At 57.8% G+C, this 22,575-nt stretch overlaps 2 protein-coding genes across 3 annotated transcripts in view; one reads left to right on the forward strand and one right to left on the reverse strand.

Annotated features, from left to right (window-relative positions):
- LOC146349164 (uncharacterized) overlaps positions 1-22,575 on the forward strand; it is a 225,069-nt gene that overhangs the window by 49,424 nt on the left and 153,070 nt on the right. The gene's annotated exons all lie outside the window — the stretch shown is intronic.
- Positions 727-15,880, reverse strand: CCKBR (cholecystokinin B receptor). 2 transcript variants are annotated; one of them, XM_084841560.1, is made up of 5 exons: positions 15,763-15,880; positions 8,435-8,686; positions 7,729-7,984; positions 3,322-3,449; positions 727-1,250 (listed from the first exon to the last, which is right to left on the reverse strand). In XM_084841560.1, the coding sequence occupies exons 1-5, from the start codon at positions 15,878-15,880 to the stop codon at positions 727-729; spliced, it is 1,278 nt and encodes a 425-aa protein (XP_084697686.1). The 2 variants fall into 2 exon arrangements, with proteins under 2 accessions (XP_084697686.1, XP_084697685.1); XM_084841559.1 differs by having other exon boundaries at positions 15,751-15,880.

Raw genomic sequence — 22,575 nt, forward strand, 5'->3', positions numbered from 1 at the left:
ATTCTGTTGTTTTCCGCCCAGCGCTCCAGCCTATCAAGATCACTTTGAATTTTGTTTCTGTCGTCCAAGGTATTAGCTATCCTGCCTAATTTTGTGTCATCTGTAGATCTGATAAGCATTCCCTGCATCTCCTCCTCCAAGTCATTAATACAAATGTTGAAGAGCATTGGGCCCAGGACTGAGCTCTGTGGTACCCTGCTCATCCCCTCTCCCCACTTTGAGAAGATCCCACAGCAGTCTAAGGAGATGGGCGGGAGAAACATGGCAGTGGGCGGTAAGAGAGATTCAAGTCAAAAGCAAGCACCGTCTGGATGATGGTGGGGGCAGGGGGAGGACAAGGAAAGTGTGTTTCTGTCCTGGGTGGGAGGCCGCTGGGGAGCTCTGTTGACTGAAGGGCGCCTGCAGAGCTCTGGCATTCCTGCTTTGGCAGCAACTCTGGGAAAGACCACCAGCTTAATATGGCTCCTGTTATGCCCCTGTCAAATGGGGGCAGGGGACAGGTGCCATTGCAGAGCTTGGCTCCTCCTCACCCCCACCCCACCGCAGTCATCCCAAGGTTGCTGCTCAAATCCAGTCCCTTTGAAGCACTACGAGACTGGTCCCTTTCTGTCCCATGCTCAAGGAGAAGACAGAGAAACTTGGGCTGGCAGGCAGAGGTCGAGGTTCCCAAGGATAATGAATCTGGCAGCACACAGGAAATGGACCTGTGGAGCTGGGGGCAGTGGGTCAGGGCCCCCCGATGCTGCTGACAGTGGTGTAGCTGAATTTGGACAGGGAGGCCCCTGTAGCGGTGGCCTCATCCTCTGGGGGGCGGGGGCGGGGGCAGGGTGGGCCACAGCAGGAGAAGGTGACGGCAAAGGCCTTGCGGAAGCGCTTGTTCATGAAACAGTAGATGAAGGGGTTGACGCAGGCAGAGGTGTACAGGAGCAGGTGGATGAAGGAGATGGGCGTCCCAGAGAGAGCCCTCATGGCGGCTAGGGGCTCGAAGGCACGCCACGCGTTGGCCACGTTGATGGGCAAGCAGCACACGAAGAACACGGCCACAATCACCACCAGCATGCGGATGACTCGCTTCTTGGCCACCAGCTTGGCCTCTGAGCTGTTAATGCGGGCCCGCTCCTGCTTGGCGCTGTCCTCTGGCACCAGGACAGACAGCTCCACAGCACCCCCTGCAGGCCGGGGCACTTGGATGTAGCAGCCATCCCCCTCCTCGCAAGGGGCCAGGGGCCCAGTGCCCCCATTCTGCTGAGCTGAGGAACACAGACAAAGCATACAGTGAAAGTGGGTCAATATGCCACCCCTGCCCCTTCCCAGACGCTCAGGCAGACAGCCACAGGCTTGCTCGTGGGAAACAGCCCTCGTCCAAAGCCATGTTAACATCTCCTGAAATGGGATTAAGCAACTGACAACATACATTTGAGTAAAACGTAGTTTGACTGAGCCAACGCGATGCAACAGCAAGCTCCCTCTGTGTCCAGTTCCCAGGGGCTTCATCCCACCCTGCTCTCGCAGGCTGCTGGCACCTGGGGCCCAGCACCACGTCCCTCGGCACGGGCATGGGAGGATGCTACACGTGCAGACAAGGTGCACAAGGCAGGGCTGCCAGCCACAGGCAGGAGTGTTGCTGGGCCGCTGCTGTGGATGGACGCGTGGGGGGCAGACATGACTTGCCAGCTACTCCCGGAAGCAGGGCTCCACCAGCATCACCGTGCCCTTGCAAAAGCCTGCCTGGGAAAGGGGGGGGGCAGAGTGGTGGCAGGGCGACTCCGGGGTGTTCCTCGGCTTCCAGCCCAAAGCGGGCACAGATGTTGTCAAGAGCAGGGTTCGGGAACAAATGGCCCTCCAGATATCCTCAGACTGCAACTCCCAGCATCCCTCACCCTTGGCTATGCTGGCTGGGGCTGATGGGAGCTGCAGTCCAACAACATCTGGGGGGCCACACGGAGGAACATTGGAAGCTGCCTCAGACAGCGTCACCCCATTGGTCCAGCGTGACTGACACTGCCTGGCAGCCATGGCGGTTTCAGGAAGAGTTTTTCCCAGCCCTACCTGGAGATGCTACTGGGGGTGGAGGCTGGAACCTTCTGCATGCAAAGCAGGGGCTCCATCACTGAGCTACACCCCTCCCCACACATTCCCCCCAGGGGACCTCAACAAGACCACAATGACCCATCATGGAAGGAGCCACAGAGCTGGCTGGGAGACTTCCTTCAGTGGTAATTTTGCTGGGGCCAAGAGAACAACTCCTGTTGGGAAGGGAGAGTGGCTGGCTGCCCCACTGCCCCTCTGGAGACAGAAGCCGCAGACCCACCGACGGAGACTCTCCATTGCCAACAGCAGGGCTGGGGAACCTATTTTGGTCCAGGGGCCAAATTGCTGCCCTGGACCAATGGGGCAGGCTGGGCTATGTCAGGGGGCATGGACCTGCCACAAAGCCCCCCCCCCCCCGTGCAGGGAGAGACATGGAGTTCTCTGCTTCGCTCTGCAGGGAGAAAGGGACTCCGCCAGTGCCAGGAGGAGCAGTTCCCTAGAGCACCAGCTGAGTGGGGCATGTCGTCCTTGCGCACTATCCACCATCCTGATCGGGACAATGAGGAGCGCATGGGGGCTCACTCAGGCGGTGCCTCCTTTGAACCCCATCCTGATCAGGGCAGCATGTGACTATCACGTGGCGCACAGAGCTGGATCCCCACTGTGACTGGGAGAACAACAGGGGCTACCCTAAATGCCGCGCAGCCTTGGGAGGGGTGCAGCCAGCAGTGGAATCCCTGCTTTTCTCTCCAGTTGGAGGAGGCAGCAGTGGGGACTTCTTCAAGGGGTGGGGCGAGGAGGCCACGCCCACCCCCAGAAGGATCTGGCCTTTGTGAGGTGAATCAGGCCCACGGGGTGGAGGTTCCCCATCCCTGGCCTACAGAGGTCCCCATAAACACTTTGCATCCCTGAACTCTTACATGGGCTCTCACAGGCCAGCAGAGCAAACCCTTGTGCAGACTGTCCCGTGGCAGGTACAGGCAGGTCTGGCCAGCTGCACATCCTCAGCAGCAGCCCAAGGACAGCCCTGCGGAGTGGGCTGCAGCTCCCTCCATCCCTTGGACCACGAGAGCGTCCTGCGTTTGGCAGAGACCAAGATCTGTGGTGTCCACAGCACCCCGTGGTCCCCCAAATCACACACTCACTCTCAAGCCCGGATTCACCATCCCTGCCTCTGCCCTAGAGAGGGCCACTTGCTCTTCAGCTGAGATCATGAGCTTGCTTCTGATCACACCCAGTGATCACCCAGAAAGCTGGGCTTTTCCCTTCCCCCCCCCCCCGTATACACACCTTTGGCCTGACGGGTGAGATCTATCTCAAACTGGATGCCCCTGTAGAGCTCACGGGAAATCAGGCCATAAGCCACGATCATCACCAGCCCCGGGACGAAGAAGAGAGTGGCGAGGAGCAGCACGTACCTGGTGGGGGGCGGGGGGAGGGGAGGGGCAACATTACCCTATGAAGACAAGCACACAGCCCCCTCCGGATTATGAAACCTCCATCCTGCATCTCCCAAAGGAAGCCACCGCAGCAGCACTGGACCCCTTCATCCACTGGGCCTCTTAGGAGCCCACAGCCCAGTTTCTTGTGGCCATCCAGCTGTTTGCTCATTGGGGAAATGCAAGGCCAGCACATCCCATTCTTTCCCAGCCCTGAGGCAAACTCCAAAAACAAACAAGCCACAATTCTGCAAATTTCATAGAATCATAGAATAGTAGGGTTGGAAGGGGCCTACAAGGCCATCGAGTCCAACTTCAATTGGACTCCAACATCGAGTCCAGCTCAATGCAGGAATCCAAGTCAGAGCAGCCCTGACAGATGGCTGTCCAGCCTCGTCTTGAAGGCCTCCAGTGTGGGAGAGCCCACCACCTCCCCAGGTAACTGGTTCCATTGTCGTGTTGCTCTAACAGTCAGGACGTTTTTCCTGATGTTCAGCCGGAATCTGGCTTCCTGTCACTTGAGCCCATTATTCCGTGTCCTGCACTCTGGGATGATCAAGAAGAGATCCTGGCCTTCTTATCTGTGGCAACCTTTCAAGGACTTGAAGAGTGCTATCATATCTCCCCTCAGTCTTCTCTTCTCAAGGTGAAACATGCCCAGTTCTTTCAGTCTCTCTTGATAGGGCTTTGTTTCCAGTCCTCTGATCATCTTTGTTGCCTTCCTCTGAACCCTCTCCAGTTTGTCTGCATCCTTCTTAAAGTGTGGTGCCCAGAACTGGACACAGTACTCCAGATGAAGCCTAACCAGTGCTGAGTAGAGGGGAACTAGTACTTCCCGGGATTTGGAAGCGATGCTTCTATGAATGCAGCCCAAAAGAGCATTTGCCTTTTTTGCAGCCACATCACATTGTTGGCTCATATTCAGCTTGTGATCGACAACAATTCCAAGATCCTTCTCGCTTGTAGTGTGGTTGAGCCACGTATCCCCCATCTTATAACTGTGCATTGGGTTTCTTTTTCCTAGGTGCAGAATTTGGCATTTATCCCTATTCAATGTCATTCTGTTGTTTTCTGCCCAGTGCTCCAGTCTATCCAGATCACTGTGAATTTTGTTTCCGTCTTCCAAAGTATTAGCTATCCCGCCCAATTTTGTGTCATCTGCAAATTTGGTCAGCATTCCCTGCACCTCCTCCTCCAAGTCATTAATAAAAATATTGAAGAGCACCGGGCCCAGGACTGAGCCTTGCGGTACCCCACTCGTTACCTCTCCCCAGTTTGAGAAGGTCCCATTGAGAAGCACTCTTTGAGTCCGATTCTGTAGCCAACTGTGGATCCACCGGATCGTTGTTTCATCTCGCCCACTTCGAGCTAGTTTGCTCATCAGGAGATCATGGGGCACTTTGTCGAAAGCTGTGCTGAAGTCGAGGTATATGATGTCCGCAGCATCCCCACGGTCCACAAGGGAGGTGACTTGATCCAAAAATGAGATCGGATTCGTCTGGCAGGACTTGTTCTTGACAAATCCATTTCCTACATGGTTCAGCCTGTATTGCGCCCCACTGGAGAAGTGCTCCTCAGGAAGAGCTCCAGGAGCCCTGGGCACCCCAGACCAGGGACTGCTGCAGGCCACAGGAACATGAGCCCTCTGGGGAGGCGGCGGCAGAGCCACCCCTGTCAGGAGGGGACTCGGCCTCCAAGGCAGAGGCTGAGCCACCCGCTGACTCCCGGGAGCGTCTCTGCCTCAAGCAACAGGCCAGCAGGGCCCCTGGGAGAAGGAGCGCTTGCTTGCAGAGAAGGACTCCTCAGGAGCAGGGCTCCGAACAGGGAGCTCCGATTACTGCCACTGAGTTCTGGGTTAGCTTAGCAGGCTTTGGGGGTTAAAAGCCTTCACTGTAGATTTAACCAGTTTTGGAACATTGCCCATCCAGCCTCTGGGCTGTGCACCTTGCCCTGTGATTGATGCTCTCTTTCCTGACCTTCTGGACTGCCTAACAACCCTTTCTGGACTGCATAATGTACCTGACTGATCTACTGTGTTTGACCTTTTGCTTGTTACCTGGACCATTGTTGCTGTTGCTTGATCCTCTTTGCCTGCCTGCCTGCCTGTGTTCTGACTTCCACCTGGATTTAGACCACCTCTGTTGTAGCCTGAACCCCACTGGATATTCACCTGTAGGCTTGAATGTCTGCTGAGTTCAGCGCAGTCAGTTTCCTACAGTCAAAGCAGGACAGTCTGAATTGGGGACAAGCTGGTTGTGGAAGGCACCTATTGGCTACAACCCGTGATGTCACCCACAAATCTCTTCACCAAATCACTGGAGCAGCTTTGGTTTTATTATTTTTTGAACTATTTGTGTTTAATATGTTCTTTTGTAACCTGCTGTTATGTCAGAGAATTCTGGCATGGACCCCAGTGAGGCCGGATTCAAAGGAATCCAGCCTCCGGAGTCCGTGGCGGAAAGGATCCCTTACCTCCGCCTCCCCGTGGAAGCCTCCCTGGCTGGATCCTCCCCGCAGGCAGCTCCGGAGCACCAGCAATATGGCTGCCGTTGCCGTGCTGTATCGCTGGCTGAGGCAGACTCCAGATGCAAATGGCGTCCCCTACGCCATTTGCAGCTGTAAAGCTCTTAGATTTAAGCTAAATGCAGCCATAAATGGCTAGCCTATCACGGGAAAACCCACAGACGAAAATGGCATAGCAGACACCATTTGCAGCCGTAAAGCCCTTAATTTAAGCTAAATGCAGCTATTTACGGCTGCATTTAGCTTAATCTAAGAGCTTTATGGCCACAAATGGTGTAGTGGACGCCATTTGTGTCTGGAGTCAGCCCAATACGGTACGGCAATGGCGGCTGCCCGTATTGCTGGTGATATGGAGCTGGCGGCTGGCTCTGTGGAATCACTGCAGAGCGGCGCTGGCCCAAGAGGATTCTGGCAGGAGGGACGGATCACCTCCCCCCCAGCAGAACCCCCCCCCCCGGAACAAAAGGTAGGGGTTCCACCCATCCCTACCTGCTGTGGAAGCTTCTATACATTGGAAAGCAATCACCATCTCTTCTCAATCATCCCAGCATGCAGGGCACGGAATAATGGGCTCAACTTACAGGAAGCCACATTCTGGCTGAACGTCAGGAAAAATTTCCTGACTGTTAGAGCAATATGACAATGGAACCAATTCCCTGGGGAGGTGGCGGGCTCTCCCACACTGGAGGCATTCAAGATGAGGCTGGACAGCTATCTGTCGGGGATGCTCTGACTTGGATTCCTGCATGGAGCAGGGGGTTGGACTCGATGGTCTTATAGGGCCCTTCCAACCCTACTATTCTATGATTCTATGATCTAGTCACCTCTCCCCCCTCCCACCCCCTGCAGACTTTTATACAATCTTGTCTGCTGAAGAGATCTGGGGATCTCAAAAGCTTGCAAGATTTTTTGGTAGTCTTTTGGCTGGCCTAATAAAGGTGTTACAGCAACACAGATTTTGGCAATTTTGTCATATGTATTTCAGATAGAAAATTGCTCCTCAGATGGATGTCAAATGCAACTCTGTATGTGGGTGAGGCAAATGAAGTGCTTGGGCAAAAACCCACCATGAGCTCTCATAGAATACAGCATCTGTCTTCAATCGCCCTCCCTCTACCCCACGGAGAGCTGGAGGGGGTCTCAAAGGGGGCTTGCTGCTTGCAGCATGGGTGCTCATCTTGTTGCTATCTCTGGGAAAGAGGCGGTTGCATTTCCCCCAAACCTGCTTGGCCAGAGGTAAGGGAGGGAAGAACTAAGTGGGTACCCTCCTGCCCCCCTCAACAGCTCTCTTTAAAATGACTTTGTCTCCAGGCAAAATCCACAACCTGTCCGCCAAGTATGTCAGCATTAATTGTATTTGGCATCAAGATTGCTTCAATCCTGCCATGTCTCTCCATATCCCATAATGACTCTGGTGAAAGCCGGAGGAGCTGTTTAGAAGGGGAGAAAACCAGCCCTCCCAATAGCAAGATATGTGCAAGAAAGCTTGCAATGCAGCCTTTGGGGTATGTCTGGGAACAAGCATTGCTTAGGCTGGAAGTCCTTGGGGGCAGAGACCTGTCCATTTTGGCTCTGTACCACTGCACGGGGTGAGCACAGCGAGAACGTTGCATACAAAAGTGCACACCGCTCTGTGGGTGCATCCCCTGGCATCGTTCTACCTGCCTAGACCCATTCCCAGGATGCACGGCTCCCCAGTGCCCCACATCCCCTCCTTCTGGCCACCATGACTCACCAGGCCTGCTCAACGTAGCGCCGAGGCCAGATGAGGCTGCACTTGGAGATGTCTGGGCAGGAGGGCTGGGTGCTGGTGGTGTTGTAGACAGGGTAAGGCAGCATGAGGAGCGCAGAGAGCAGCCAGGTGGCAGCAATGACCCGGTAGGCGTGGGACCGCGTCTGCCACACACGGGACTGGAGCGGGTTGCAGATGGCGTTGTAGCGCTCGATGGCAATGGCCACCAGGCTGAAGGTGGAGACGCTCACCGACATCCCTGGGGGGGAGGGGGGAGTCAGCTGCACAGAGCCCGGGGCTGCCTGAGATCCACCCCCAGCAAGCAACACCCCTTCCTCCAAGGGGGGCAGAGAAGCAGGGACACCTCCCCCTCTTGCCACAGCAACTCGGGGCTGCATCTGACGTGGGCTCCGCTCCTGAAGGTGCCAACGGAAGCGGAGGAGAACCAGCAGCCCGGGGGCTTCCCTTAGAGAAGGGAGGACAGCCACCAGCTGAACGCAAAGGTGGCTTTGGATGGCACTGTTCAACCCTCTTTCATGCTTCTGTGTTCAGGTTGGCCAGAAACAGGCAACATTTGGGACCAAACCTCGTGGGACGTTAGGCAGGTGGCCAAGCTGGCTTTGCGGCACCCCTGCTGGAAACCAGCAAGAGCGAGAAAGGGGGGACCAGAGCCCCCCACCCCCAGTGGGGCCAGGGCAGGAGCACCCACCCATGAGGTAGGCCATGGCCTTGCAGATAAGCTCCCCGAAGACAAAATTGCCCATCAGGTTGGGGATGAAGGTGAAGGGCATGCAGAAGACGGCCATCATGAGGTCGCTGAGCGCCAGTGAGAGCAGGAAGGAGTTGGTGACGGTGCGCAGCCGCTTGTTCATCGCCAGGACCACAATGATGAGCACATTCCCAAAAACACTGAGGAGGAAAATCACCGAGTAGAGGAGGACCCGCACCGTGACATCTAGCTCTGAGGAGAAAAGGAGGAGAGGCACCGTGAGCCCTCCCTTGGGGATTGGGACCACGGAGTGGATGGGGAGGAGGGGCAGGCTGGCCTGGAGAGCAGTTCCCAGAGAGGCAACAGCGGCACCTGGGGGGGGGGGGGAGGGCAGCGACGGAAGAGACGGCCACTGCTGGGCGAGAGCTGCCGGCCGGCCTCCCTCCGACTCCAACGGCCACCCCGGAGGGCAGGAAACCGGCCTTTGTCTCCCTCTGCAATGTGCAGCTTGGCTTCCTTGTGCAAGTCATTTGGAGTGCCATCCAATGCGAGTCGTGCTTAGAGTAGACCCACTGAAGTGAATGGGACTAACGTTGGACACAAACCTTGGTGTTCTCTGCTCGCTCCTGCACACTGCAGTCCAGAAACCAGCGGGGTCCTTTGTTTGTCGGAGAAGAGTTTGGAAGTCACATGGATCCATCCACCCTCTCCTCCTGCCGCCCGCCCCACACAGGCGAGGGTACTGCGCCATGCCCCTCCGGGCTTCCCGGGGCTCCCTCTGCTGCGCCCCGCTCATCTTCCTGCTGCCTGACCTTCTCCAACAGCTGCTGGCAGCCCCCCGCCCCGCCCCGCCCCGCCCCGCCGCAAACATGCCGCCGCCGCCCTTGCTGCCTCCGAGGCCCCTCCGGCCCCAGAACGGGCAGCCGCAGAGCTGCGGAGGCTGGCGGGTGGCCCACCTGCTGCCAGGGTTGGACGGCTCCCTACGCCAGCGCACACCGGCCCCCTCCCCGCAGGCCTGCTCCCCAGGCCCCTCCCCGCCTCCAGGGGCTGCCTCGCGCACCCTCCCGAGGACGAGGACGCTGTTTGCCCAGAGGCTGGATGCTGCTGATAAGGAGGTGCTCGGCCGCCAGCTGTGCCACACGGAGATGGGCGCGGAGCCGCAGGAGCGGAGGCAGCCCGCCATGACAGGCCCCAGAAAGTGGGGAGCGCGCTATGTGGGGAGGTGCCGGTGTGTGCACCTGTGCACACACAGCACCAGGAAGGCAGAGGGGGGACGCTGTCCGCCCGCCTGCCCCCAGGCTCCCAAGGACATGCGTTCTAATGAATGTGTGCCAGAGGAGGGGGAGCCCCCAGAGAGACTGTCCTGCACCCTCTCGTGCCAGAGACCCCCCCACCCGAGCCAGGGCCTTCCTCACCAAATACATCCTCTGGATCAACCCAGGAGGATCTGAAGTTGGCTAAGGACATAGTAGGACCCCTAGAACAGCCCTGAGGCTGGACCTGCCCTCTCAAGTCCAGCAGCCTGTTTTGCGTGGTGGTCAATGAGCTCTCATCCCACCGGGAAGCCTGCTGGCTGACAGGGAGCCCAGGAGGGCACGGGCAGCCCTGGTCCCCTTCCTGTCCCCAACCACTGGTGCACAGAGGCACACTGCCCCGGGGGTGGGGCTCGATGGCCTTATTGGCCCCTTCCAGCCCTGCCATTCTGTGATGCTGAAGGCCGCATATGGCCTCGGGACAAGCGGCCACTGAGACCCAGTGCTCCTCCAGGGACTCCAGAGACCCCACTGCACAGCCGCGTGTTGTGTGAACTCCTGGGGCCCCTCCACAACTTTGTGGGATGGCCCCGTTGGGGTTCTAGAATTGTGGGAGAGGGAGGAAAACGTCTCCACGCCAGACATCACTTTGCAACCCCACCATGTCCTCCCCAAACTGCTTTTTTCCTAAGCTAGAAAGCCCCCCCAGGGGGGGGACTGGAACTTCCCAGCGGGAACTGGAGGCCCTCCTTGCCTAGAAGGCAGAAATCCAGCAGGGGGCTGTCCAGCGCATGGCACTGAGCGCCACGGCTACGACCGTCTGCCTGCTGGGCGGATGTCGTGGGGGTGTGCTCGGTGTAAGAGCGCCTGGCTCTCCGGAACAGGGGCGCTCCCTTGAGGCCCAGGTTGCTGACCTGGAGAAGCTGGGAGAGGCAGAGAGGCTGGCGGGTGACCCGGGGACCCGTTCGCTGTGTCCCACTCCCGGGTGCCAGCTCCTCTGCTGCCATGGAGAAGGCAGGTCTTGGGGAAGGGAGGAACTGACCCCTTAGATGGGACCCGCTCCTCAGAAGACGAACAAATGTCCTCTCGCACCAGGGACGTGCCTCCGGGGGAAGGGGGCTTGTGGTGGGGAGGATTCCATCATTAGGCACACAGACAGCTGGGTTTGTGATGGGCGTGTGGAGCACGTGGTGAATTGCCTGCCTGGTGCCAAGGTTGCGGATATCACGCGCCGTCTAGATAGCCTAGTAGACAGCGCTGGGGTGGAGTCAGCGGTCGTGGTCCATGATGGTACCCACAATGTGGGGAAATGTAGTCAGGAGGCCCTGGAAGCCAAATTTAGGTTGCCAGGTAGGTGGCTGAAATCCAGGACCACCACGGTGGCTTTCTCTGAAATGCTACCTGTTCCACATGCAGGGCCAGCTGGACAGGTGACGCTAAGGAGTCTCAATGTGTGGGTGAGATGGTGGTGCCTGGAGAAGGGGTTCAGATTTTTAGGCACTGGGGAACGTTTTGGGACAAGCTGGGCCTGTACAAGACCCACTTGAACTAAAATGGAACCAAACTGCTGGTGCTAAACCTAAAAAGGGTGGCAGAGCAGTTTCTAAACTCAACCCTGGGGAAAAACTGACAGGAGCTGGGAAGCATCTGGTTCAAGTTAAGAAAGGGATGACGATGAAAATGTTTCTGATTGCCCAAAGGTAGAAGGGGAGGAAATAGGCCAGGAGCACATGGTAGAACATAAGAGCCAATGAAAGGGGCCACTGCCCAATAGCAAAAGATGCACACGCTGCAGGCATCTGGGGAGGGACACCATGTATAGGTGTTTCTATGCAAATGCTAGAAGCCTCTGAGCCAAAATGGGAGAGTTGGAGTGCTTGATTTTAAAGGAAAACCTGGATATAGTGGGCATTACAGAAACCTGGTGGAGTGGAGAGAACCAGGGGGATACAGTCATCTCTGGATATAAACTCTACAGGAAGGACAGGGAAGGGCGTACTGGGGGAGGTGTTGCCCTGTGCGTCACAGAGGGCACAGTGTCGAGCAAACTAGAACACCTAAAAGGGGTAGGCTCTTCCACAGAAGCACTATGGGTGGCAATACTGGGCTGAAACACTAATTTAGTGCTAGGAACATGCTATCGTCCCCCAGACCAGAATGCTCAGGGTGACCTTGAGATGCAAAATATGATCAGGGACGCATCCAAACAAGATTATAATAACAGGTAACTTCAATTACCTCCACAATGGCTGGATAAATGCATATTGTAGTCACAACAAATATTAAATGTCTCAATGCCCCAAATGACTGTGCTCTGGAACAATTGCTCATGGAACTAACCAAAGGGGAGATGACCCTGGATTTAATTCTGAATAGTGTTGCCCAGGACCTATGAGATGTAAATGTTGTTGAACCAATTGGAAACAGTGATCACAGTGCTATCAGATTTAATATATATTTAAGTGGAAAATTGCCCAGGAAGTCCAACACAGTCACATTTGACTTCAAAACAGGAAACTTCTCTAAAATGAGGGAGCTGGTGAAAAGAAAGTTAAAAGAGGGAGTCAAGAGGATTAAATCCCTTCAAAAATGCTTGGAGATTACTCAAAACCACAACAATAGAAGTCCAGCTAAAGAGGGCTTCCTTCAGAAAGTGGAAGCCTTGCCCAAGTGAGGAAAACAAAAGGCAGCACAAGCTTGCACAAAGGCGATGCAAGCAGACAATAAGAGATGCAAACAAGCATTTTGAAGAGCATATTGCTAACAATTCCATGTCAATAATAAAGAATTCTTTGAATATATCAGAAACAGGGAACCAGCCAGGGAGGCAGTTGGACCATTGGATGACAATGGAGTTGAAGGAGTATTGAAGGGGGACAAAGAGACTGCAGAGAAGCTGAATGAATTCTTTTAATCTGTCTTCACTGCAGAAGATGTAGGACAGATACCTGTGCCTGAATTCATGTTTTCAGGAAGGGAGTCTGAGGAACTGAGGCAAATAGTGGTGACAAAAGATGAAGTTCTCAACCTTATTGATAAATCGAAAGAAAATAAATCACAGGGTCCAGATGGCATCCATCCTAGAATTCTCGTAGAACTCAAATATGAAATTGCTGATCTTCTAACCAAAATATGCAACATCTCCCTAAGATCAGCCTCTGTACCAAAGGACTGGAAGATGGCCAATGTAGCACCAATTTTCAAAAACGGATCTGGGAGGATCTGGGAAATTACAGGCCAGTTAGCTTAATGTCTGTTCTGGGTAAATTGGTTGAAGGCATTATTAAAAAATGAAATCAATAAAAACACAAAAGGACAAGCCCTGCTGACAAAGAAACAACACGGCTTCCGCAAAGGTAAGTCCTGTCTCACTAATCTTTTAGAGTTCTTTGAGAGTGTCAATAAACATGTAGACAGGGGTGATCCAGTAGACATTGTTTACTTGGATGTCCAAAAGGCTTCTGCCTAAGTCCCTCACCAAGGACTCCTGAGTAAACTTAGCAGTGATGGAATAAGTGGACAGGTCCTCTTATGGACCAGTAACTGGTTAAAGAACAGAAAGCAGAGAGTAGGAATAAATGGTAAGTTCTCCCAATGGAGGGAAGTAAATCGTGGGGTCCTACAGGGATCTGTATTAGGACCACTGCTTTTCAGCCTGTTCATAAATGATCAGGAATTAGGAGTGAGCAGCGAAGTGGCCAAGTTTGTGGATGACACCAAATTATTTAGGGTGGTTAAACCAAAAAGGGATTGTGAAGAGGTCAAAAAGGATCTCTCCAAACTGGGAGAATGGGCATCTAAATGGCACATGCAGTTCAGTGTAAGCAAGTGTAAAGTGATGCACGTTGGGGCAAAAAAATCCGAACTTCAAGTATAACCGGATGGGATCTGAGCTAGCAGTGACTGACCAGGGAAGAGATCTTGGGGTTGTGGTGAACAGCTAGCTCAGTGAAGATGTCAACACAGTGTGCAGCCGCTGTAAAAAAGGCAAATTCCATGTTAGGCATAATTAGAAAAGGAACCAAGAATGAAACTGCCAGTATCACACTGCCCCTGTACAAATCTATGGTGCATCCACACATGGAATACTGTGTACAGTTCTGGTCACCACACCTAAAAAAGATATTGTAGAGCTGGAGAAAATGCAGAAAAGAGTGACTAAAATGATCAAGGGGCTGGAGCATCTCCCCTATGAGGGAAGGTTACAACAGCTGGGATTGTTTAACTTGGAAAAAAGGAGGGTCAGGGGAGACATGATAGAGGTGTACAAAATTATGCACGGTGTGCAGAATGTGGATAGGGAGACATTTTTCTCCCTCTCTCAAAATACTAGAACCCAAAGGGGTCATCCTGCGAAGCTGATGGGTGGGAGATTCAGGGCAGATCAAAGGAAGGACTTCTTCACACAGCGTATAGTCAAACTATGGTATTCACTATCACCAGATGCAGGGATGGCCACCCATTTGGATGCCTTTAAAAGGGGGTTGGACAAATTCCTGGAGGAGGAGAAGGCTATCGATGGCTACTAGTCCTGATGGCTCTGTGCTACCTCCAGTACCAGAGGCAGTGAGGCTATGTACAGCAGTTGCTGGGGAACATGGGTGGGAGGGTGCTGTTGCACTCATGCTCTGCTCGTGGGTTCCCAGTTGACAGCTGGTTGGCCACTGTGTGAGCAGAATGCTGGACTAGAAGGACTCTTAGTATGATCCAGTAGCATTCTTCTTACGTTCTTAGGTGGAGCCGCAGAGCTAACGGTGACTCATGAGGCACAGCAGCAGCTGCAGGTCCCTGGGCTGGAGGAAGTTCTCTCTGGCCACCAAAAGAAGCCTGGGTGTGGCTGGCAGCAGCATTCCTCCCACAGCAGCCACGCCATGATGATCAGGGTGAATCAGTCCAGAGGAAGTTCTGCTCCCTGGATTCATGCTCAGGACAGCCATGGGGGTTCCCAGCCCCCTCCCCACTCTGCAGACCCAGAAAAGGGAGCAACGGCGCCCCCCCAATACACCTCCCTTTAACTCTAGAAAACTTACTGTCTGAAGGCCCTGAAGGGGATGAGATTCATAGGCCATGTTTGCTGTGCCCAGTTGAGGACAGGATCCGCCCTGGCCCAGGGTTGCCCACTTGCCTCATTTCCAGCCCCTGCAACAGAGACAGCTAAGGGTGCAGGGGGGGGGGGCTGCTGGCTGGCTCCTGGACAAGAGGCACCAGAGGGTTCCGCCTCACGGAACCGGGACTCCCTCTCTGCACTCCAGGTGGGTGGGAAGAGACCGTGGAGGAGGAGGAGGCACTCTGTGCATGCTTCAGGTCCCATGGCAGAGGGCCTGGCCTGGCCCTGCAATGAGGAGGATACGGAAGGAGAGGCCAGACGCGAGAGCAACCAGAGAAATGGTGTGGGGGGGGACTGGTGAGCTGCAGCCTGTGGGACGTGGGGGGTGTCACGGCTGCGACACGGACAGTTGCGACAACGGCTGCCGGCTCTGAGCTGTCTCCAGCGTCAGAGGCAGGATGCTTCTGTACACCGGTTGCTGGGGGAACACGGGCGGGAGGGGGCTGTTGCGCTGGCTAGTGTCCTGCTTGGGGGGTCCGGCTCGACAGCTGGCTGGCCGCTGCGCACTCAGACTGCTGGACTATTCGGGCCCGGGGTCTGACCCAGCCTCAGGGCTCCTCTTCTGTTCTTACGCAGCGTCACTCGGCCCACCTGATGCAGATGGTGCCCGGTCCTCTAGAGCGGGGTCCCCCCCCCGCGCTTCACCGCAGAAAGAGCTGGGGCGGCCTAGGCAGGAGGCACCGCAGGGGGAAAGGGGGAGGACGGGGACGTGTCCCTCTGGCAGGCGGCATGTGGGGGGGCCTGCCCGCCCCGTCAGGCTGCGAGGCTTCGTACCTGGCCAGGGGGGGCTTAAGAGCTGGCCCTCGGCTTCCGCGAGGGCGGGCGCGTCGGGGGGCGCACGGGCAAAAGCGCGCAGGTCGCGGCTTTGGGGCGCCAGCTCTCGGAGCGGGGAGGGGGCTACGGGAGGTGCGGGGGCGAGGTTCCCCGAGGAGCCGGAGGGGCCGCGAGCGCCTCACCTCGGTGGCCGCCACGGGCCCTCCTCGAGGGGTCGCATCCGCCGCCGCCGCCGGTCCCGTTCCAGGCGCTCCCGTTGGCCGAGCCGGGCCGCCAAAGGAGCGACTCGTTGAGCGGCCGCGGCGCCTCCATGCTGGGCGGCGGGCCAGCGGGGAGCGGCAGCTCGCCTCTCAGGGTCCGCTGCCCGGCCCGCCGCCGCCGCCCTGGGCGCCCATCCCCGCAGCGTCGCGCGCGGGGGCGGGGCGGGGCGGGGCGGGGCGGGGGGACGCCTCCGGCCCCGACGCAGCGCAAGAGCCGCCGCCGCCGCCGCTTGCTGCGGCTGCTCCCGAGCTGCTGCCGCTGCCGCTGCCGCCGGCTGCCCGGCTGCCCGGCGGGAGCGACGGCGAGCCCCGGGGCGAGCGGCGAGCGCGGCCGGCCGCCAAGCGCCCCCTGGCGGCGGCTGGAGGGCCTAGCCACGCCTGACTCGGGCCGCCCCGACGGCGCCGGCCAAGCCTCCGCCCCCGGCAAGGGCCTCTGCACACGCTCCGGGGCAGGGCCGGGACGTCCACGCGAAGCCCGGCTCGGCGGGCGGGCAGCTTCTCCGTCCACGCCTTTCCCGAGGGCGGGGCTGCCACTGGCTGCGGCTTAGCCCCGGAGCAGCTTTGCAGCGCCTCGCCAGGGCTCACCCCGCTCGGCCCCAAGCGCGGGCAGAGTTCGCGGCTTCCTTTTCTCTGGCATAACAGGCTTTCCTCGTGGGCTCCACCCCAGAACGTACGCCTCTGGGCATGTGCAGAGTGCCTTTCTCCCACCGGCTGTGAGGGGGTTTGAGGACGGGAGGCAAATAACTTGAACAGATCCCGGAGCTGCGCTACCAGAAGGCCGAAGCTCAGGCCGCTGGAGGGAGGGCTGATCGGCCACCCAGGCCCCGTCCCTCCCTGGCCGCTCCGAGACCCCCCCGGGGCGAGCAGAGGCGACAGTCCTCCCCCCGTTCCTGGGCCTTTGCGTGGGGGAGGGAGCTTCTTCGATGAGCGGGGCGGACGTCTCCCAGCAGTGCCCCGGCCCGAGAGGCACGCGGTGTTTGCCCCGGAGGCGCCCGCCCGGTGTTGACACAGGTGCTGTTTACCTGGCGACGGAGCGGAACTGCATCTTGCAGTGTGGCGGGGCTGAGGGGGGGTGTCCTCTCCGGAGGGCTGCGAGCGGGGAGGAGCCACTGACCCCCCCCCCGCGTCACTTCCGCGGCAGAAACGCAGCGCAAGAGAACGTGAGCCCTGCTCCGTTATTCCCAGCTGGAATATTCGGCGACCGGCCTGCTTCGAAAACTCCAGGCCTCCCCCACACGCACCCCAGGGCTGCAGACATGCCGGCCGCATGGCCGCCTGCCATGCATCCCTCCTGGAAGAGCATGAGCTGGCCATGGGAGGGGGGCTCCTCCAGTCGGCTCCCACCTGGTCATCCAGGGAGGGGGCTGTGCTGGGGGATCCCCTTGCAGAGCTGCCTGGCCAAGGCTGCTGTGTGCCCAGGGGCTGCCCTGGACCGCTGGCCCACGGAGATTGCCACTGTGGCAATTATTCTATGCTTGTCTTCTTATCCCACAGATCACCCCGCTTCCCCTTGGGGGCCCAATGACTTTGCCCCCATCATGTCTGAGGCCCGTCACCCCCATGCCCACCACCCCAGGAACGCCTTTCTTTGGAACTAGGAGCCCCCAGGAGGCTGGAAGGGCCGCCGGGACTGAGCCAAGGCCAGCTTCCCCCACAGGGCAGGGCGGCTCCTTGGGGGGCTTGGTTCCTGCGCAGCCCCCCCCCCCGGCCAGGAGGAAGGTGCTCCTTGCTGGGACGGCTCATCCTGCCTCCCTCCACCTCCCCTAGACCTCTTTGCGCACCACGTGGGATGAGCGGAGCACGCCGCGTTGAGAGAGCCAGCCCCTCCAGCGTGGGGCCCGTCCCCCCGGGCCCTGTCCAGCAAGCAGGGATGGCTAGAGGCAGCCGGGCGCCCCGACTCTGCTGCTCCTGGCTCTCCCCTGACCCCACGGGGCCCAGGAGACCCCGGCCCGCTGCGGATGGGGAGCTGCCGTGGGGGCCTGCAGCAAAGCCGGCCAGGCCCCTCTGAGGGCAAGCCGAGCCCGCAGAAGTCGGCCAAAGAAAGGTCTTCCTTAAGCACGGGGCAGCCCGCCTGCCCCGGGGCCATTCTCTGAGCACAGTGGGAAGTGTGGCTTGGGGCTGGGCTGGGCAGCAGGAGCCGGTCCTGCAGAACAGGATCCATTTGGCTGCCCTCCTGGCCAAGGCTCTCCAGTCCACCCAGGGTCTCCTTTTTGCCAGGGGGAAGCCCTGCCTCTCGGCCTGGTCCACCTGTTTGTGGCGCTTTGTCCTCCCTGGCCCTGCACTTGTGAGGCTCCCACCGGCCTGCCCCAGGGCCTGCCCCTCCTGTCCTCTCCCATCCTTTGTGGCTCTCCTGCTGCCTCGACAAGGAGAGGGGGCGCAATCTTCTGGGCTCCGAGGGCTGCATGCGATGCTGGGTCAGGGCCTTGTGCACGCACACGTGCGCGCGCACACACACACATGCACAGCCCCACCTGCAGTGATCCTGGTACAGGTTTTAGAAAGGGCCATCTGTATCAGGATTACTGGGGGCTTCTCCACCGCCTCTCCAGTGATCCTTACACAGGTCACCGTTTCCAGTGAGGGAAGAGTGATCTCTATGCAAATCTGGGGGAGGGAATGTGGGGTCAAGGCCCCCTGGGGGCTGCGGTTAAGGCCTTGGAGGGCTGCCGGTGGTGCACTCCTGGACTAGACCTGAGATCCCACTTGGACTGTCTCTTGGCTGGCCTGGACCTTGACATGTTCTTGCCAAAATTGATGCCACCCCGCCCTTGCCCTGTACATGTTGCTCAGGCCCCCCAGGCCAGAAGAATTCAGCCAGCTCAGCACTCACAGAGACCCCAGTGGGGCAACGCCATCGAACAGCCTCGATCCAGGATGCTCGGAGAAAGCGAGTCAGCCTGCAACAGGAGGGACCCTTTCGGGGGCTGACCTCTACTGGGCTCTTGGCTGCCAGGAGCCTCCTGGAGGTGGAGCGAGGCGGGCATAACTTAAGTGGCACTTTCCCCATCCCCTTTATGTCCCTCCCTGCTTAATGTCTGCAAGGCAGGCTGCTGTTACAGCTACAAGAGCTGGACTGGATGGAAAGAAAAGGCGGTGACGGTGCAAGAGGGTGGAGGAAAGGTGCGCCTGTCAGGCCCCCTCACTGGGAGTATTCCACAGCTGCTGCACCACAGGGCAGCAGGCTCATGAGACAGCGGGGGGGGGGGCCTGGGACCGGTAGTGTGCTGGGCCACCGCCTAGCTGGCCTGAGAAACAAAGGGTCAGGTTTATGGGGACCCCATTTTTGCGGAGCGCAGGTCAGAAATAAAGAACGCGACACCTGTCTGCATCACCCTTTCAGGGTCTTGGCGGCATCCAAACGCGGAGAAGCCCCAAAGACTGCAGATCTCCCTCGTAAAGAGTGTCAAGGCAACTTTTCTTCTGACGGCCTCCGCATTTCTGGGCCTACAGGGCTTCTGGTGCAGGTTTCCCCTTCCTTGGCTTTGCTTGGAAGCCAGAAGCAAGGAACCCTTTTGGGCCAGAAGCGGCCCCTTTGTGGTTCTGCTTGAGGCCCTGCACCTGGGGCTTAGAGAGCGTTCCGGGGGATCCTCCTCTTCGCGGGCGGGGCCTGGATCAAGAGCGTCGAAATCAGCGATGCCGCAGACGGGGACCGTTCTGTGGATTATACAGAGCTGGGAAGGCTCCAAATCGCAGGCGCCGAGGCTGTGCTGGGGCTGCGAACTAGTTCTCCCGGCGGAAAGGCAGCAGCAGCAGCAGCAGCCTTTGAAGATTAGCCAAAGGGAAGCCAAGGAGGTGAGCCGGCGCAATGAACCCTGGCCTCTTGGCATCGCCTGCTTGAGAAGACCCAGTAGCCCGACCCCCCCCCCCCGGTTCTGGCTCATTCCGCCTGCGGCCCGCGGCCCACGCGGGCGTCTCTGCAGCTGTTTGCTTTTAGCGTCACGCAGCAGAAGCGCGGGGAGGGCTCTTCCGCAGCGGCTGCCTGCGACGGCCTGGACGGTCTCGACGCCATGGAAGCGGCGGGCGGAAAGGCCCCGGGCCGGGCCGGGCCGGGCGTCTGCGGCCCGCGAGCCGCCACTCCGGTCCCCGGGCGCGGGAAGGAGCGGGAGGCGGGGCTGCGTCGGAGAGCAAAGCCGGCCCCGGGGCGCTGCGCCCGTCTCCCTGCGGGAGGGGGCGACGCGCGGGGCTCCCGAGACGGCCAGGCCAGGGCCGAGGGAGCGGGCGGCGGGGCGCGAGCGGGCGCGGCGTCCCTGGCGGCCTCGGCCGGCCCGGCCCCCAGATGCGCTCGCGCCGCCCGCGGCCCCAGCGCTTCCCGCGGCGGAGCCTCGCTCCCGCCGAGCGGCGCGGGGCGGGCGGCGCCCGCGAAGCCGCCCCGGCAAAGCTGCGTCAGGGCCGGGCGCCGCGGGGGTGCGGGGGGGCTCGCTCCCTGGCGCTGCCGGGCGAGCAAGGCAGCGAGGGGGGATCAGCCGCGGCTGAGCGGCGCGGAGGGCCGGGGCTGATTCCCTGACCCCGGAGCCGGCCTTGGTGAGGGCTGGAAAGCGGGGCGAGCGAGGGCGGGGAGCTGGCCCGGGCGGAGGCGGCGAAGGAAGGGGCTGAGGGCGGCGGGGCCCAGGCCCTGTCCACGCGCCCCGTGGGCCAGAGGAGGGCAACGCCGCTGCTGCCCTGCGCCCCCCCCCCGCTGTACTTTGTGGATGGCACAGTTGGGTTTCTTGCTTGCCTGAGGGCCCCCGCTGAGCCTCCGCCCCCGCTGCTGCCCGTGTTGGCAAAGGCCAGGAGGCGCCGTCCAGATGTGGGGCTTGCATTGAGCGCCTCCCACTTGGGGTCCCTGGAGAGATTCCAGCCACCGCCCCCACATACGTGCCACCTCAGCACATCCGCCTCGCTGTCTTCTCTGGTCATAGAATCATAGGGTTGGAAGGGGCCTACAAGGCCATCGAGTCCAACCCCCTGCTCAGTGCAGGAATCCAAGTCAGAGCATCCCTGACAGGTGGCTGTCCAGCCTCCTCTTGAACGCCCCCAGTGTGGGAGAGCCCACCACCTCCCCAGGTAATTGGTTCCATTGCCGTATTGCTCTGACAGGAAGTTTCTCCTGATGTTCAGCCGGAATCTGGCTTCCTGTTACTTGAGACCGTGATTCCGTGTCCTGCACTCTGGGATGATGGAGAAGAGATCCTGGCCCTCTTCTCTCTGACAACCCTTCAAGCACTTGAAGAGTGCTATCCTATCTCCCCTCAGTCTTCTCTTCTCAAGGCTAAACATGCCCAGTTCTTTCAGTCTTTCTTCAGAGGGCTTTGTTTCCAGTCCCCTGATCATCTTTGTTGCCCTCCTCTGACCCCTCTCCAGTTTGTCTGCATCCTTCTTAAAGTGTGGTGCCCAGAACTGGACACAGGACTCCAGATGAGGCCTAACCAGTGCTGAGTAGAGGGGAACTAGTACTTCCCGGGATTTGGAAGCGATGCTTCTATGAATGCAGCCCAAAAGAGCATTTGCCTTTTTTGCAGCCACATCACATTGTTGGCTCATCTTCAGCTTGTGATCGACAACAATTCTAAGATCTTTCTTGCTTGTAGTGTGGTTGAGCCACGTATCCCCCATCTTGTAACTGTGCATTTGGTTTCTTTTTCCTAGGTGCAGAACTTGGCATTTATCCCTGTTCAATGTCATTCTGTTGTTTTCTGCCCAGCGCTCCAGTCTATCCAGATCACTGTGAATTTTGTTTCTGTCTCTCAAAGTATTAGCTATCCCTCCCAATTTTGTGTCAACTGCAAATTTGATCAGCATTCCCTGCACCTCCTCCTCCAAGTCATTCATACAAATGTGGAAGAGCACCGGGCCCAGGACTGAGCCCTGCGGTACCCCACTCGTTACCTCTCCCCAGCTTGAGAAGGTCCCATTGATAAGCACTCTTTGAGTCCGATTCTGTAGCCAACTTTGGATCCACCTGAGAGTTGTTTCGTCTAGCCCACTTTGAGCTAGTTTGCTCATCAGGATATCATGGGGCACTTTGTCGAAAGCTTTGCTGAAGTCGAGGTATGTGATGTCCACAGCATTCCCACGGTCTACAAGGGAGGTGACTTGATCCAAAAATGAGATCAGATGGTCAGCTGATCCAAGGCATGAACGTGCAAGGATCAGGAGACCCTGTACAAACTAGTGCCAGAACTGTGAAGTGGCCAGCGTTGGCTTCCTTTCAGCCAGCCTCTGTTCTACTCTCTGAATTCAGGAATTTCCTGGAGGGGCCATATGTTGCAGAACATATACTTAAATACATATAAAGAATAAAAGGAACCTGGAGGTCCGAATTTTACAACTGGCCACCCAATCAAGGAGAAGACGAGGATAAAACTTTTGAAAAGCAAATAGCCAATGTTTTAAGGAAGCATGATGTTGTAGTCATGGGGGACTTCAATTTCCCCGATATTTGTTGGGAGACAACTTCTGCAAAACATGGCTCCTCCAGGAAATTCCTGACTTGTGTGGCGGATAACTTCCTCCTACAGAAAGTAGAGGAAGGAACTAGAGGATCAGCTACCCTTGACTTGATCCTAACCAACAGAGATGACTTAGTGGATAAAGTAGCAGTTACAGGAAGTCTGGGGGAAAACGACCATGTTGTACTTGAGCTCTTGGTTCTAAATGAAGCAAAAGCCAAGTGTAGCCAAATGTGTACCCTGGGTTTTAGGAAAGCCAATTTGAATAAACTCAGAACAATGATAAGTAAGATCCCATGGAAAGCGACCCTAACAAGAA

The sequence above is a fragment of the Heloderma suspectum genome, chromosome 3 (genome assembly GCF_057233095.1).
Source record: "Heloderma suspectum isolate Gila_16-S chromosome 3, 16-S_ref, whole genome shotgun sequence".
Classification (NCBI taxonomy): Eukaryota; Metazoa; Chordata; class Lepidosauria; order Squamata; family Helodermatidae; genus Heloderma; species Heloderma suspectum.

Coding starts and splice junctions, on each gene's coding strand:
- CCKBR (XM_084841559.1), bottom strand. CDS start 15,880: ATGGAGGCGCCGCGGCCGCTCAACGAGTCGCTCCTTTGGCGGCCCGGC. Junction 8,687..15,750: donor GGCCCGTGGCGGCCACCGAG/GTGAGGCGCTCG, acceptor TTTTCTCCTCAG/AGCTAGATGTCACGGTGCGG. Junction 1,251..3,321: donor TCTCACCCGTCAGGCCAAAG/GTGTGTATACGG, acceptor TGTGTTCCTCAG/CTCAGCAGAATGGGGGCACT.